The 16,557-nt window shown below is 53.9% G+C and overlaps 1 protein-coding gene across 2 annotated transcripts in view; it reads right to left on the minus strand.

Moving 5' to 3' along the window:
- LOC141951587 (rho GTPase-activating protein 39-like) overlaps positions 1–16,557 on the minus strand; it is a 56,560-nt gene that overhangs the window by 15,572 nt on the left and 24,431 nt on the right. For both annotated transcript variants that reach the window (XM_074888047.1, XM_074888046.1), the window contains exons 2-3: positions 13,626–14,021; positions 3,261–4,569 (exon numbers count right to left, since the gene is read on the minus strand). In XM_074888047.1, the coding sequence (XP_074744148.1) occupies positions 3,261–4,569; positions 13,626–14,021 (1,705 nt within the window). The remainder of the gene's footprint in view (positions 1–3,260; positions 4,570–13,625; positions 14,022–16,557) is intronic.

Genomic DNA, 16,557 nt, shown 5'->3' on the forward strand with positions numbered 1-16,557 from the left:
TTCCACTCTGACCTTCCCAATGGAAATGCTGGCCAGACACACACACAGGACAAGAGAAGCTAAGAGAGGCACAGTGGAGCACAGGCACAGCTATTTTGATAGGCAAGGCTGTCACCCAAGTAGGATAAATCATGTTTGAGTTGAAGTGAATGAGACCCTGATATTTGCATCAGTCAACTTCCACCACTAGCAGAGCCAGCTCTCCCAGCACCCTACGCACACACCACGACCTCCTGCCAAACAGGGCCTGGTCCTCAGCACCCGCAGGGGAGATACAGGCAGTGGCCACAGACCCAGCGCCTCAGTGAGCACCACTGCGCAAGACTCAGGGACACCTCTGCAATGGGCTCCCTACCATGTTTTCCTACCCAAGACAGGCATAACCTTCCCCAAATGAAATCAGAATTGTTCACAGGTACTGGGTTGGTTTTTCTTCTCAGTGAACTAGGGACAGCCACGCCCCACCTGCAGTCTGCAGTGATCAAACTCATTTGCTCCAGGGACAAGTCCACTGATCACAAGTTCACAGAGATAAGCAGCAGAGACAAAGACCTTCCCTCCTTTCAGACTTTGTATGCAGTTTTTACATGGAGCCTTGTCCATCCTTCCTCCCCAGTGATCGCTACAGACAACTAGATAATTAGAGCTTTGGTAGTACTGATCCCAAGAAAATGATGTGTAATAACTGCTTGTGAAAATAAGACACTTATTTTGCCCATCCAGACTTCTCTGTTTTGGATAGAAATGTCAGCCTGGGACTCATACTGAACTCCAACACCCAACAAGCTGTTTTAGGAAAGAGACTTTTTTGTTGGACTTGAAATTCCCACGTATAGCAACTAAGAGCTAAACAGCCCATGCTTTGGTCTACATTCTCCAAGGAGATCTCCAGCAAATAGGGAAAAGCCAAACAAGATAATCTTGAGGTTCTTGGTTTTTAAAGGAGGACAAAGAAACAGAAATCCTGTAAATTTTGGTTCTGAAGTGGAAAAAGTGAAATAAGACATGCATTTTCCTTCTTTGCAGATCACCTTTAACTTGCATGCCACACTATTCTGGTCCTGGCCTACAGTCAAACCCAAAATCGCATTAGTTCTCAAACATTTAGAGCAAGTCAGTGTTTTCTTCTCAGCAAGGAGGAACTACTGAACTGACGGCAGAGGCTTGTGCAGTCCAACCCCTCCCTATCATACACCCAACATGTACCTACATGCGCATGATGGGATTAGCACATATCACACTCCACCTCTTATTGCCAGCCTGGGGCACAATCATTTCTCCTGCTTTTCTACTTCATTTTGGTTTTTTATCCCTTGAGTTTTATCCCTCTTCACTCTCTCTGAATTCACTCAACATGTTGCCTAAAATCCGTGCCTGCAGATCTTCTCTGCCATCTCCATCCTCAGTCTCCTTCAATCCACCTTCCACACCAGGGGCTGGTTTCCCTCCTACCACCCTAATTGCTCTTTCAGCATGTTACTTCTGAGGATCCACCTTTTCATACTCTCTAGAGGTTCAACAAGCTCTTGGTTCTTTCCTCTTCTCTCTCTAGAGTTTATCTCTCAAGTCTCGTTCACACAACTACCCAGCTATTATCTCTGTGCTGACAGTACACATCCACCTCTGCTCAGCCTGTCCCAGAACTTCTGCCCACCCTCTTCAGATAATGAATCTCCTCGTCTTCCAATTCTCCTCTCCATCGCACAGGTCCAGCACAGGACATTGCTGGTGACTCAAGCTGTGCCATTTTCAGCCAAGGCAGCGGTTTTGCTGCCGTACTCTCTGCAACCTCCTCCCCTCCTTACTTGGACTCTTACATCTCACAGTATTTCTGTAAATAGAGTATTTACTTATTGACTGATTGCCTTTACCACAACATCCATCTCCTTGTATCTTCTACTGTATTCTCCTTCTCCATCCTACATGAATTTTTCTTAATTTTCAAGGCCATTCACAGCCAATCCACCATCTCTTGTGCATAATCAAGACATCAAGTCTCAGCTCTCTCCGCCAATGCAATGAGGTGTAACACATTCTGCAGACCGGATAGCAGCCTTCCGACAAGTCTAAAGAGGCTGTGAAATGAAACTGCTGAACTATTAACTGTAACACACAAGTCACGTAAACTCAAACTGGCCCTGTGCCTGAAAAATGAAAAACACCGGAACGTGACCTCAGTTTTAAAAAGGGTTTCAGGTGAAAGCAGGGCTCTATCGATCAGAAATTACAAAAAAGAGGAGAACACACACACACATAAATTTGATACAGTGGGGAGGTGTCAGCCTGGTTTTTAGGGAAAAGTTGTATGTCACAGGTCTACTAGAATAATCTGAAATGGTCAAGGAGCTTTGCCAAGTTTCTCCACGAAAGGTCGTGGACTAGCGAACAGGAGAGAAGACAGAACTAAGTGTTAAAATAGTCAGTTTTTATGCTAGAGGATTGTCATCAGCTGTGCCTCACAGAAGAGATGCAGAGACTCAGGCTGTTCAGCAGGAGTGAAATAACTGGAAGAGTGAGCAAAGAGAAAAAGGACAAAACCTTCACAGGATATAAAATCACCTATGTAGGACTGAAATCTGAACTAAAACCATGAAGCAGGAGGTTCCTTCAAATCCAAACAGGAGAAAAGATAGCAAACTAATTTCTGCAGAGGTGCTGTTATAGAGAAAAACTACTCCACTTGTGCAGGCACACTAACAGGCTTTAAAACAGCTATTTCCAAATGTTAGATGCTAGAGTCACTGCCACAGGTTTTCTGAGTATTTCCATTCAATGCTCAGGAACAGTCGGAAGAGAGAACAGAACACGAGGAACTGTTAGAAAAAGGAGAGGAAGAAAGAGAAAACACTGCCATGTGGCCATGCAAATCCTGACACCTGCATCCTGTACCCCACCAACTCTGGCTATCCCAGAAAAGACATGTGAGGGGCAAGGGCTGCCAAAGAAGACACGAGTGCCAGTAAAATGATCAGGCAGCAGATTTACACAAACAACACAGCAGAGCTCCCAGCAGTGCTGAGGCCTTGCTGGACACGAGCCCCTCCACAATTCCCCCTCCCCTCACATCAGTGGCCTGAAATGGCGTCTTCAGCTGCAAAGTTGTGAAGCTTTGTGACCCCATTTGCTGTTCTGCAGGCACAGACGTGTTCCGCCTGCAGCACAACCACTAAACCCACCCGGGAGCAGACCAGGTACTCGGCTCTGCGCCACAGCAGTCCAGCAAAGGCGTGCAACTCAACCTGGTGTAGATGGGGAGTTACCTGGGAGGAGTGGCGCGCAGCATCTGACAAAGCCAAACTTGTCTGGCTGGTCACATTCTTTTCTAGAGAATCTATTTTCTCAAAAGTCCTCTTCTGCCTCACTGTGTCCTGTGGAGCAGCCACATCATTGAGAAAGCTGCCCCTGCTCTCCAGGCCCTGTCTATACAGAGACCTATTACTAGCTGAGACGTCGTCCCTTGAGCTCCGGCTGATGCATTTTTTCAAGTGGTCGGACTGAAACCTGACTTTGCTGCTCTCTGCTGGGATGCCACTCTCCAGACTTTCAGCATCAAGGCTGGCTTTGCTTCCCCTGCAGGCTGCTGACCTGCCCACCACAGCACGCATCTCAGCGATCAGCTTATCATTCAAAGCCGTGAGCTCGCTGCTGCTGCCCACAGAGCCAGGTCTTCCTTGAGCTGTTCCTTGCCTCCTTCCTTTCCTTTTTCTCAAGCTTGGAGAAGGGCCAGTTGAATAACCAGAATCCTGATGGCTTATACCAGTTGGGTACTCTTGCGTTTGCAGGCTGTTCTGCCGACTGTGGTGGGCTTCCATGTTCTTGAGGACGTTGGCTTCCAAGATCCTCCAGGACTGCTTGAAGCTGTCTTTTGAAGTAAGCTGACCAGGCAGTTTAGTAGAGGCATCAGCTGTTGCAGCAGAAGAGTGGGAGAGTTTGGAAGACTGATCAACATTGACCATGTGTTTTATATATTCTCTGCCAGCTGGGCTGTATTCAGTGGAAGAGGGATTTCTTGCATGCTTCTTTCCAGTTTGCTGCTGCTGCATACCTGGATGCTGTAATAATTTTGTTGGCTGCAGCTGCTTTTTTAAGCTATTGCTTGGCGACCTTGGTGGTGACATCCCACTCATACTGACACTTTCAGTGTCCATATCTACTGGTGGCTCATCATAAATTGGAGACTCCAAAGATGGCTCATCGTATATAGGTGCAGGGGAGGCATACTTGGGAGATGCAGGCTGGGGGGTTCCTGTCTGGCTCCTTGGAGGTGTTTGAGAAGTTGGACCGTTCATCAGCACTAGGCAAAACCCACCATTCTCTGTCTTCTTGATCTGCATAGACTGCTTTGTTTCTCCTGTAGGCATTTGCTTTGTTGCTCCAGGGCTCTGGGACGTGGATTGAGGCTGAGCATATATGGCTGGTTTTGGAAGAGATTTCTGGCCGTTGGCCTCTGGAGCACTCTGCAGCTGAAGCGAACTGTTTGAAGAGCTCTGTATCTGCCTCAGACTGTTCACTTTGACCAACATGGCTGCTTTTGTGCCTGGCAGAGGCTGCCAGTGGGTAGGAGTCTCCCTGAAGGAAGAAAGATACAAACACAGGGAATTATTTAAGAACTGTATTAACTAAAGTATCCTCTTATTTCTACCCAAATACCAGGCTGTTAGTCTCAAAGTGCCTGGAGATTTCCCAACCAGTTTTATCAGTTCCTCATTGTTTTTTCTTGGAGATCACCCTTCCCAAATCAGAAATGCATCACTGTTACACACATGATAAATTTCTAAGACATGAACAGCAGAACAACGAGATGAAACAAGTTCATCATACTATAACCTGTCTGGTATCAGCAGCACTGAGTTAGGAAACAACCTACGCTTCCCAAGGCTCATTAGCTAGCACAGCACCCAGAACAACCAGCTGAAGACCAGTAAGCTATACTGGATCACTCAAGCAGAGAGTTGGAAAATAATGCCAAGCATCTGCCTTTGGATTGTCAAACTATGATGACAGTCCTTCCAGACTTTTTTTTTTGATCTAAGTTTCCAAATGCATGTTTATTTTGCAGGAAACCTATAAGGTCTATGGGAGGTGTACGGGGCCAGACGTCCTCGGCTCACGGGATGCGTGTTACACTCCCACACAACCCACCAAGCCTCTGCATAGAGCATCCTCCCAGTCTAGGCCCTCAGATCTGGCTCCTTTGGCCAAACCTACTGGCCCTGCCCAGCTTACAAGGCTGTGAAATTCTCTGCTGGGAGTAGCCTCTGACCCATGGTGGTACTCAGGATCCATCACAACCCAACATGCCCACTGCAACATCCCAGTGCAAAGGTGTACTCTGCAGTGTAATAACCTCCTGCTGTCAAGGCTGCGGCTGTAGCTGGTCTGTATTTGTAAGCTCTGAAGAAAAGAGAATGGAAAGGCTGTTAAACCAGCCCGAGTTTCCAGGTCTTCAAAGGCACCACTGTGCCCAGGAAGGCCCCCTTGAACCTGGCCCCATTTTGCACCCTCCCTCTCCGTATCCACTAGCAGCCATCACTGGGTAAGACCTGAGGGTACGCTGCGAGTGCCCCGTCTGCAACAGGAGATGTTCCCATAACACCTTCACAGCTGTTTTGCTCTATTTGAACCTTTACACTTGTTCCCCATCCCATGCTGCTGACCCGTCCTGCACGGCCCCTGCACTGCCAGACGGACTCATCTCCACCACATGCCCAGAGCTGCCTCTTAGTGATGCTGCCCCGCCAAGCCCCAAGATATCCAGACACCCCAACCCTCCTGCACACTGCTCCTGCTCTCCAGAGACCCTTCACCCTCTGGATCCCAGCGTCCTTCACACGGGTTCTGTGGGGGTGCTCTGGCTGTCCTCCCCCCATGGCTCTCCCAGCAGCAAAGGTGCATCTGCTCACACCCTGCTCTCCCCACACACCACGCCAACAGCACACGTCTGCCCACAGCAGCAGCCCCATGTCACCGTGGGTGCCCTATTTCACCTGCTCCCTCCCCAGTTACCTACCCGACACCCAATATCCCATGTCTGCTCCCAATCAGTCCACTCCTAAGGGGGTGGTGTGCTCCGTTCCCATCCACCACTTACCATATTTTTGGCAAAACATCCTCTCCGACAGCACTGCGTCTCTGTGAATCCCACCTCAGCACAGCGGCACCAGGAGAAGCACGGGTGAGGCCGGCGCTGCCCCACCGCGGGCGCAGCAGCTGGCTCCCAGCCAGGGTCCAAAGGCCCCCGCCGCACCGTGCTGCGCCACTGCCTCTGCTCCTTCCCCATGACAGACACGCGACTCTGCCTCGTGCAACTATCCAGGTGACCAGAGAGGGTTTGAGAAAGGCCTGCCATCCTCTGCTTCCCATGCTGGGGTCCCCCGTGCTCTGGGGACCTCCCCCAGCATCTCCCGCTGAAGCACAAAGAGTTTTACTTTAAGGGGGCTCCTGACACTGCTTCAAGATGGAGCTGCCACCGCTGTGAGGAAGGCCCCTGCCCAGCCGCCGCCTGCCGCTCACAGCATCGCAGCCCAGGACTGACCCGAGCCCCGGCCCAAGAGCAGCTGCTTAGGAAACACCGAGGGATTTGGGACTGGGCTCCCTCCACCTGTCCAAGCTGCCACCAAGCACAGCCCCCGCTCTCCCACTCCTGTTCTGCCATCAGTGGCTTGTCCTCTGCACGCCTCTTCCCGACGGCGCAATGCTTGGAGCGAGGGGTGACCACCAGCCGCACCAAGCGAGGATGCGGGCAGGGAACAGCCAGTGGTAACGGCAGGATGGGGGTGGCATTCGTGAGGACACACCGCCCTGCAACCCACCAGGCATCCCCCCCTGGGGGCTGCAGGGACTGCTCCTCGCACCACTGTGTCCCTTCTGCATGCAGCCAAGCCCTGATCCCAAGCGGAGGTGCTGCTGAACACCCGGGTTATTCCTCGAAGAGCTCCTGGACTAACAGGAAGAACCAGAGCAGCAACATTTGGTAGGCTTTTAAATGAGCATTTCTGACACCCCACCACCTACCTCTCCGCTTTGGTTGTACCAGCAGGTCGTTCCGCAGCAGGGAAGTGAGACTGGCAAAGAGCCATGTCAACGACAAGCAGAACTGAGCCACTCACAGGCTCCTGACTCGGCAGGCAGGCCAGGAGTGATCACATGGGCGTGATTTTAATTTTAAACACTATGGCTGGAGCAGCATCACATCTGGCCCAGCACTATCCAACTGTTGGGGCCCAGGGGAGAAGAGCCACAGCCCTGCAGCACCACAGTCCCCGAACTGTGGGTGTGTCCCCCTCCCTTGACAGACCCCCAGCTGTAGGGGGGTTGGAAAATAACCCTGTGGGAAGGCGCTGGACCCCACATCCCATGAGCCACCTCCTGAGATGATTCCTCTCCCTGACCTACAACACTGCACCTCCAGCCAGCTCCGCACGCAGCGGAACCACCCGCTCAGCGAAGGCTTGGCAGACCCACCTCCGTCAGGCATGGCACGACCAGACTCGTCCCCCCGTGCAGGCTCAGCGCGCGCTGGTACTGCCCAGGATCAGCAGGCCCACTAGTGCCCGGTGCTCACTAAACCCCCACCCGTCTGGAGGGGCAGGAACTCAGCCCAAAGCTCTGCTGCCTCCTCGATCAGCTCCAGGCTGCAGTGAGGAGCCTCTCCCCGCCTGCACAGCGGGCAGTGGCACCACCTCCTGCCCAATCAGTCATATCAGTGATTGTCCCGATTTGCACCCACACAGCAGCACTGGGCACGTCCAGATCTGTCACTGCTCGGGTGCGGGGCTGGGCACCTGAACAGCACCACCAGCCCAGCCTCCAGAGACAGGCTCCTGCCCCAGTGTGACATTATGATTTTAGGGTCCTGTGGGACCTCAGCTGGTGATGACCTTCCGCCCTGCATCCTGGAAAAAGAGCAAAGCACAGATTTTGGCCCTCAGATGAGCAATGAGGGATTTGATACAGAAAAGGAGGAGGGTGCTGTGCTCACAGCCTCCCCCAGAAGACAAGCTGCCTACCTGCAACCCAGCACCAGATGGAGGGCAGCAGGCACCTTGAAGCATGACGGCTCCTTGCTGCCCCGAGTCACCTCACCAGGGCGGGAGAAAGGCATCCCACACCTTCCCCTGCCTGGGACGGGACGACAGGGTGGGGCCTCGGCACGGGCGGGATGTGGTGGGGAGCAGCAGGAGCTCCGTGCCAGCGCAGGGCTCTCCCTGCGCCTGCTCCGCAGATGCCGTGAGCCCAGCTGGCAGGACAGCAGGACAGGTTAGACAGACAGCCACAGCAACGAGGCAAGGGGCTCTGCCACAGGCAGCAAGCCTCCCCACAGCAGGTTTTTGGCCTTTGCGGTCTGCGCCCCGACAGGCAACACGGCTGGAGAAACAGGCTCCGCTGCCTCTGCAGACTCAATTTCCCTCCTTCAGGCTGAGGGGCAAAGCTGGCGTTGGGATCCAGCCCAGCCCATTTCAGACTAAGTGCTGCGAACCCCCGGGGGTGGCAGAGCCCAGTGGCGCTCAGGCAGCTCTCAGGGGACGATGGCACTGGGATCTTTGGCATGACAGCCACGCAGAGCGGCCAAGCAGGGTGGGCTGCAAAGGTGCAGAGGCAGGAGACGAGCAAGGCCACTGTGCCACCACTCCTCCCCAGGTGCAATTCGGGATGCAAGGACTCGTCCAGGTACCCAAGAATTTGCATGGTTCCACCAGGATATCCAAGGGGGTCTCACAGGGCTGGAGGAGACAGGGGAGCTGTGCCACTCTGGTGTCACTGAGGCCAGAGGGAGCCAAGCTCCAGCCTGACCACAGCCACCATGCTCCCCCTGACCAGGAAGTTTGTAAGTGAATGTGATGGAAAAGTTCTCTAAAGCTGTGCCATATCCCACTTGGCCTGTCAGTCTCATGTTGGACACAAAATGCCACCTCTGGCCTCCACAGCCACCAGAGATCAGAGGAAAGAGGTTTTTTTGAAAGAACCATTTTCAGAGCCATGAATGATCTCCTGGGGCCATGTCTGGATACAGCTTCCCTCAACCCCATCCCCAGGCTGCTAAAAGACTAAGCAGAGGAGAATGGGGTCTCCCTGACTTCCCAGCATGGAAAAAGATTCAGCCTTGTCCTTCTGAGCAGTGAAAGCCCTGATAGAAAGCAAAGCCAGTGGTGTAGAAACATCCCAACAGAGCCTTGCAGCCGTGCTCCTCAGCCACCAGCAGCAGAGACCCTGCCGAGTCCCCTGAGACAGCTCCTTCGAGGAATGCTTTCAAGTAGCTCCAATATAAACACTGCAACCCAGCGCTGGCTTTCCCAGCCCGCACCCAGCTCCAGCAGGCCCAGCATATCCGGCAGCTCTTCCCAGGCTCCAGAGCTCCATTGTTTGCTCTTCCCTCCCCGGTGCCTGGAGAAAAAGCCCTGGACCTCAGCTCTGCCCTCTCCAGCAGTCATTTTCCTGGTGCTCTGACAAAGGTGAAGGAACAGGGATGTTTGTATTTCAGCAGCAACTGCTGCCTCCAGTGCCCACACCAGAGGCAGGGATGAAGACCCCGTGGAGGTGACCCACCCGAACCCAGGTCCACATGGCCCCGAGGAGAGCTCTGTGAACACGTGCAAAGCACGGGGTGTTTAAATGCCCAGCCCCAAGGCCAGCAGCACAAGAAGGAAACAAGCCTGTATTAGGAATCCTTATGGTGTCTCTGGCCTAATTGTAAAGAACTTAACATTGGCATCACTTACGCTGGGCCTTGAGAAATGTAAGCCCATAATGAGGCAAGCTAGACTGGGAAGAGCAGAGGTACCTTCATAGCCAACCTCACAGGCTTCACGTCACAGGTCCCCCCTAACTCCCCTTTCAGCACACCTTCCCAGCATGGTAACACCAAGCCACTTCTCCCTCCCAGCCCAGGATGCTGAGCCCTGGGGAAGGTGAGCAAGGAGGGGACGGGCAGCACAATCTACTGCCCATGCAGAAGGGACCCACACCTCTCCTGTTCTGGAGGATGGGATGTTCCCAGGGATGGTGGATTTCTACATGGAGGATTTGAGATGCGTTGTTATCACAAGGGGAACCTTGGAAACCCCACCCTGAAACAAGTCCCTGATGCTGGGAGAACCACAGGAAGAAGAGGAAAAGAGCCAGTCTGCACGGACAGTGGGGCTGGGGATGGCAGAGCCCACTCCTGGCCCTGACTGATGGCGTGTCCGAATGCAGCACACAAGCTCCGCTCCCAGCTCTACTGTCCTCTTCAGTCCTCTGCCGTGCCCAGCCCTTTCTCACCCACGAGGCCCAAGGAGCTCCAGCAAACTCCAGTGCAGCTGCAGCAGCTCACAAGACACTTCCAAAATGCTACCAGCTGCTTTCAGCCCTAGGCTGGTCTCACGGTCCCCAAGGGAACACATCCATCCTTTGCAGAGCCTTCCAGCACGTGAAAGGATCATTTGGTCCCCATCTTCCCCAGAGAGAGTCTGTCTTCCTTCCTACCAGGATCCCAAGTGCTCAGGAGGGGTCTGGAGCTGTAAGGCAGGAGTCACCTGCTGTCCTTGCTCGGGTGAAGGAGAAGCAGAGCCGGCGCTGAGCTGGGCAGCCCCAGGAAGTGCAGCCAAAAACCAACACGGGAGCAAAAGCACGTGCTCAGGCAGAAGAGCATCCCCAGGAGGCTCCAGGGATCACAGCAGCATCTCCCCCCTCCACAAACAGCTACCATTTCCCCAGGGGAACTGACCTCCCTGTGTCACCCAGGGAAGCCAAGGACAGTGTCTAGAGAAGGCTGCTCCAAGCTGGTGCACTTTAGAGAGCTAGAAGAGCAGCAGTGAGCAGTGGGGCAGGGAGGGAGAGGGTGGGATTGGCACGTAGACGGAGGGAACAGGCAGCAAGGAGTGGCGGTGCAGTGCCCGCCTGTCCAGGGAGAGTTTCCACTCTGCTTGAGGCTGGCGCAGCAGCACCGAGACAGGACAGTGAGCACAGCAGGTTTAGCAGTGCTGACAGAAGGCACAAGAGAGGAAGGGTGGGAAAAAACAGTCTGCTAAAAGAAAAAAAACAACCTCAACCACAAAGTATTACTGAAAAAAAAGGATGAAATCCCTTCCCCCAGCTCTCTGTGGCATGTGCTTGCAGGAGGCCCCTCTTGGGGACCATGTCTCTTCTGGCCTCTTCATCTATTATGGGATGACAAACATGAAGGTAAGAACAACAAATCTTTTGTGCTGCCATTAGAAAGAAAGGCAAAACCGTCTTGGGTGCAGGTACCTATAAAGATGTCAAATGCTACCAACAGCACTCAACGTATTTGCCCTTTGTTTATGCAGCTGTATCCCTGCCGAGGGAAGGAAGAGGACACACTTCTATTTGTCTTTGGAGAACACCACAGACAACAGAGCTGACAAGCTTTGTGTTCTTTTGCCGTTACTAGATCAGACATCCCAGCAAGAGCATTAGATCCCACCTGGGAACACTGGCTTTGGGCTCAGCTCTCTGCTCAACATTTTACGAGCTAGCAAGAGACAAGAAATCTCTCCTTGGGTGTCAGATTCGCGTAAGGAAATTGTTCTCCACACCATAACCGGACATGCAACCCCCACTCACAAATAGCAGCGACAACACATACTGGATGAGCAAGGAAACAGTGCTCAGTCTCCTGCTTCCAACAACGCAGCTTCCACAGGCAAATGCTGTCAGCTTACTGGTGTGAGGGTCTGGAAGAGCCTCACACGTCCAAGCAGCCTGTTAGCTCCCAAACAAGCTGCCACTCACACCTTTCCCAGTGCTTGCCCTTCAGTGGAGTTTGTCGCAGGCTCAAAGTGCCCCAGGGTTGCTACAAAAAACACGGGCTTGGGATGGAGCAAGGGAGGACCCCTTCCCACTCCCCTTCCTTGCAGGAGAACCAGCGGTGATGCCTGAGGTGCTGCCTGGCACCAGCCTGGCTGGCAAGGAAAGGTAAAGCAAACCCCTGCTCATGCCACATCGCTCCCCTTCCTCCTATACGAGGGGGCCTCCATGGGGCCCATGTCGAGAGGGCCAAGGGCTGGTGTCGCTTATCCCTTGAGGCACAGCCATTTCCCAGACTGAGGCAGAGGAGGCCACGTTCCCCTCCTGAGAGCCCGAGTCAGAAATACTTTGGTCCCATGGAGCTCAGGATATTTTATGCCCTGTGCAAGGCTCTTGCACTTGCTCCCCTGGAGACAGTTTGTCAGTACCTGTCCCAGCTCCCCCACAGTGCCAGGCTGCAGAGGGACAAGGAGGGGAAGCTGGTCAGCTCATGACAAATCCCACGTGCCTGTGGCACACCTGTGGTCACCGGGGGGGGGACCAGAGGGAACTGGGAGCTACTGGGGTTCAGCTTAAGGCATTTCTCACTGTTTGAGTTTCTCCTGGCAGGGCAAGAATCATCCTCTGGATGGGTCTGAAGCTCAGAGGGGCTGCTCATGGGGCAGGAGGCACTAGTAAAGCTCTGGGCTCTTTATGTGCATCACCAGTGTCTCCCAGTCATGCAGATCTGAAGTGAATACAGGAGCATCTCGCAGGGGGCAGCAGACAAGTGATAAACCACAGTTTAGGGTGCTTCAGACATATATTTTCCAGAATCGCCATCATACACGGTTTTCATTATCTTGGCTTTTTTCTTTTCTCCTTGCCAGCACCAGGCACACAGAGAAGCAACCTCAAACCAGAAACCAAGCTATTAAAGGATCCTGGTTTGCTGCATTTCCCAGAAGTGGGGACAAGGAGCCCTGGCATGGATGGCAGGAGTGCCAGGCTCACTTGAGCTTTGCTCTAGCCCTTGGGTGAGTCACTTGTCAGCGTGATTCAACACTGCTCACTGCACGGCCTCCCCCGCTGTTGGTACCACATTCTTCAGGGCAGGATGATGCCTAGACAGGGCAGGAGGGAGGCAGGGCAGTGCCAAGCAGTGACCCAGGCAGATGGGCTGTCCCTGCAGAGACTGGGGAGCGGATGCTTTTGTGCAGCTGAAGCTGGCAAAGTTTCAATACAAAAAACCCGCCAATTGTTGTCAGACTGGTTTGAGTGTAAGAAAGTCTCTTATCCAAACAAAATAGCATCCCGTTATCGTTCTTTCATTTTGGGCTTGATGTGATCAAGTAACTGTGTCCGGGAGCTCTGTCCCTGCAGCCCCACCTCCCGCCCTGGCTGAAGCTGCAAGCACATGCAAGCAGCCGAGCGAGTGGGGAGGGAAAGAGCCAGAGCAGGCAGGCTAACATGCACCCTGCAGCAGCCTAAGCCCCTGCACAGGAGCTCAGCTATCCCTGCAAACCCCACCATGAGAGTGCGACAGAGCTCTCGTCCCTACGTGACACTCCTGCCCGTTCCCTCTCCTTCTGTTCAGCACAGAGGGCTCTAGAGCAATGATTGTCTTTTGATATGTGTTTTTACAGTGCCTCACACAAACGAGGCCTGGCCCAGACCAGGGACATGCAAGCAGAGCTGCAGTGGTGAAGGCAGACAGCCGTACCGGGGCAAGAGGAGGGCACGCAGAGGTGATCACTGGCCTAGCAGCACCCTTGCCCCAGTGCTGCACCCTCTCAGGGCAGCACAGCTTCCCAGCCAGTTAGCCACACAGCCAGTGCCTGCCTGGCAACTGAAGCCATCCATTAGATATAAAAAGAGAAGGCTAAAGCTCTCCCTACCTGCCAGGGTCTTTCCTCTTCTCTGCAGCGCAGTCCCCCTTGCCCTTCATCTCCTGCAGAAGGGTCATTTGGATGGGGGTGCTTCTGCCATCGCTGCCGGCGCTGCCCCGGTGCTGCCGGCCCTGGCAGTCGGGCTGGGAGCTGCGCTTCATAGCCTGGAGCTGCGCCAAGGGCACAATGTCGCAGCCCTGGGGCCGGTGCCACACCGTCTGCCGTGTGATAGCATTGTAGTAATAGAAGCGGTTGTTGTTCTGGTCGAAGAGCTCCCACCACTGCTTCTGGTCCGACTGGCGTACCTTCAGGTTGGGAGGGGGCTCCCAGCCGCACTCACCGGTGGTCAGGTTGACGTACATCCGCTCCTGGGAGCGAGGCTCGATGATCTCCACCCAGTCCGAGCTGCAGGGACATGAGAGCTGCATCAGTCTGGGCCAGAGGCTCAAGCCAAATGGGTTGTCTGGGAGTCCTACAGAGCTGCTGCCTCTGGGCCAGGCAGCCACGCTGCAGATCAAAGCATTGCTTGGGGCCATTCAACAGTCTAAGGAGCTCAGGGGAAGACGAGGGACAGGGTTTGAGATGGGGTCGAGCCAAATCAGCAGCTCCCCAGCACAGGGAAGGGGAGGTCACCCCCCCAGCCCAGCCCTGACGTCAGCTCACACCACTCACCAGCCTAGGACAAGCAGCATGGGGCAGGCGAGCATCGTCTGCTGATGCTCTGATAACTCAGATCAAGGGCTGGTGCGATTGCAGGAGCGCCGGCGCCTGGCGAGATCCGCAGCGGAACTTGCCCTCGAGAGCGGGGAGGATCTGCAAAGCAGGATCTGCTCCTTTTGGAAGCTGCACCCTGTTGTTAATGCCACCTCGGGAGACCAAACCTCTGGCTCCCAACAATGGGGGCAGCCTGTCCATGCAGGGCTCACATGCTGTGGGGCTGGAGGGGACCTCTGGGTCACCCGGGCCCTGGCTGAAGCCCACATTTGCTTGATTGAAAGATAAATGCAGGGAGTGACTGATGGATGAGACCAACCCCATTGCAAGTTCTTTCCCTCCTTCCTTAGCTGATGGGACAAAGCCCTCAGTAGCCCTTTGGGTGTGAGGTGACCCAAAGGACAGGCTCGGCCTGCCACTGATGCATAACCCTTCTGCTGCCCCGAGGAGCCTCTCCAGCCCCTGGCTCCCTCACCAGCATCCACGTTGGCCCAGCCGAGGGCTTGGTGAGACAGCAATACAGGCAGTGCTGTGGGGCTGGTTTTCAGGCAGATGAGAGTGATGGGTTTGTGGCAGCAGAGGTGTTGGGCTACACAGCTCTCATACGTGGCAGCCTTTAACACTGACCCACCCACGCCAAAAAGCTGGCCTGAATGAGAGCAGAGATGCTCAGCAAAGCCAACACCTCCACAGTGCAGTAACCAAAGCCATTTTGGCGAGCCCAGGTAAACAGAAGAAGGGGGTGCAAACCCCAGCAAGGTCTCTTCCCACATGGGAGAGATGCTACCACTAAAGTGATCCTGTCCCTGGCAGCAGGCTCCAGCGTGCAGCTGGAAACAGAGATAAAACCTATACGTGCCCCCCAGTTTCTCCTTGCACTCACCAAGTCCTGGCCCTCCACCCTCTTCCTTCACCCTGCATCAGGGCCTCCTTCCTGCAGTGTCCACTATTTAACCCAAGTTATTTTTGTTATTAATAAAAGCCGTATAAAGAGGACGGGTCCGTGGCCACCCTTGAAACCTGCTCCTGCCTGGTGCCTTGGGAGCTTGCTGCAGCACAACCTCCAGCTGCTCCCTAGCAAGGGCGAAGCAGCAAGAGCCGTCCGTTCCCAGACAGGTGGCAGAAGAAGGGAGATCCCATTGCATCCCTCTCTCCCCCCCCCCACCCCACTGCCAGCCTGTGGTTCCTTGGAGGGGTCTGGGTTGACAGTGGCAGCACTGCAGTGTCCCAAATGGCAGCCTGGGCTCCTGGTGCTCAGCCCTGCTGGCACAGCTGTGGGAGAGGTGGTGTTTGCTGGCAGGGCAGTGCAGTCCTTGGCTCTGATCCGGCTTTCTGGGGAAGGTCAGTGTGTGCCCTCCCACCAGGCAAGTCTGGGAGGGGGTTTAATTGCACATCACACCTCCCCACTAGGAAAACTGTGGGTGTATTTAATGGTGAGCAGTCTGTCATGCATCGCTAAAAAGCGGGCTGCTCCTCAACTCTTTGTGGATGCAAAATTGATAGGCACGATGTCAGTTCAACACAAAATAAGCCTGAACTGCCTATGAAAAGGTTCAATTCTCTCCACCACAACATCTACTGTGCAATGCTGACCTCCACGCAGCCTCACAGAGGGCTGATGTTCAGGCTACCACAGACAGGCTGGCTGGGAAGCTGATCCGGGTGAAAGCCACTTTTTTTGCGGCATAGATTCATTTTCAGCCACATCAGCTCACCCAGTCCAGGCTATCACCACCACGACTGCTCACACTGGTCCAACAAGCAGCTGGGAGCAGAACACACCACCTTTCCCCATTGCACCTACTCCTGCTGGGCTCCCACCATTGCCAAAGCAGGGCAGGGCTCTGCCAAGAGTGTGCTTGCAAGAGGATCCCCCTTGGAAAACCCTGTGTCCAGAAAATATCTGGTTTGTTGATTGGTACTTTTTGGCCAAAACTACATCAGTTTCCCTATTTGATTTAAGGTGCAACACAAACAGCCGTACCAGCATCCCAGGGTGGGAATCAGACACAGGAACAAATCAGCAAGTTACTGCCGTTATCAAGGGTATTGTCAACTACAAAGAGGTGTCATCCATAAACAGGGCATAAAAGGGGAAAACAAGGGCAGCAGCAGAGCCCAGCAGTGCTTGGAGGAGAGCAAGATGAGCATGTCCACAGAGACAGCAGCAAAGAAGCGCAGGTAGGACACGGAAACAAAGAGGGACAGCTCAGATGGGACACAAGAG

Source organism: Strix uralensis, chromosome 18, assembly GCF_047716275.1.
Source record: "Strix uralensis isolate ZFMK-TIS-50842 chromosome 18, bStrUra1, whole genome shotgun sequence".
Taxonomy (NCBI): domain Eukaryota; kingdom Metazoa; phylum Chordata; class Aves; order Strigiformes; family Strigidae; genus Strix; species Strix uralensis.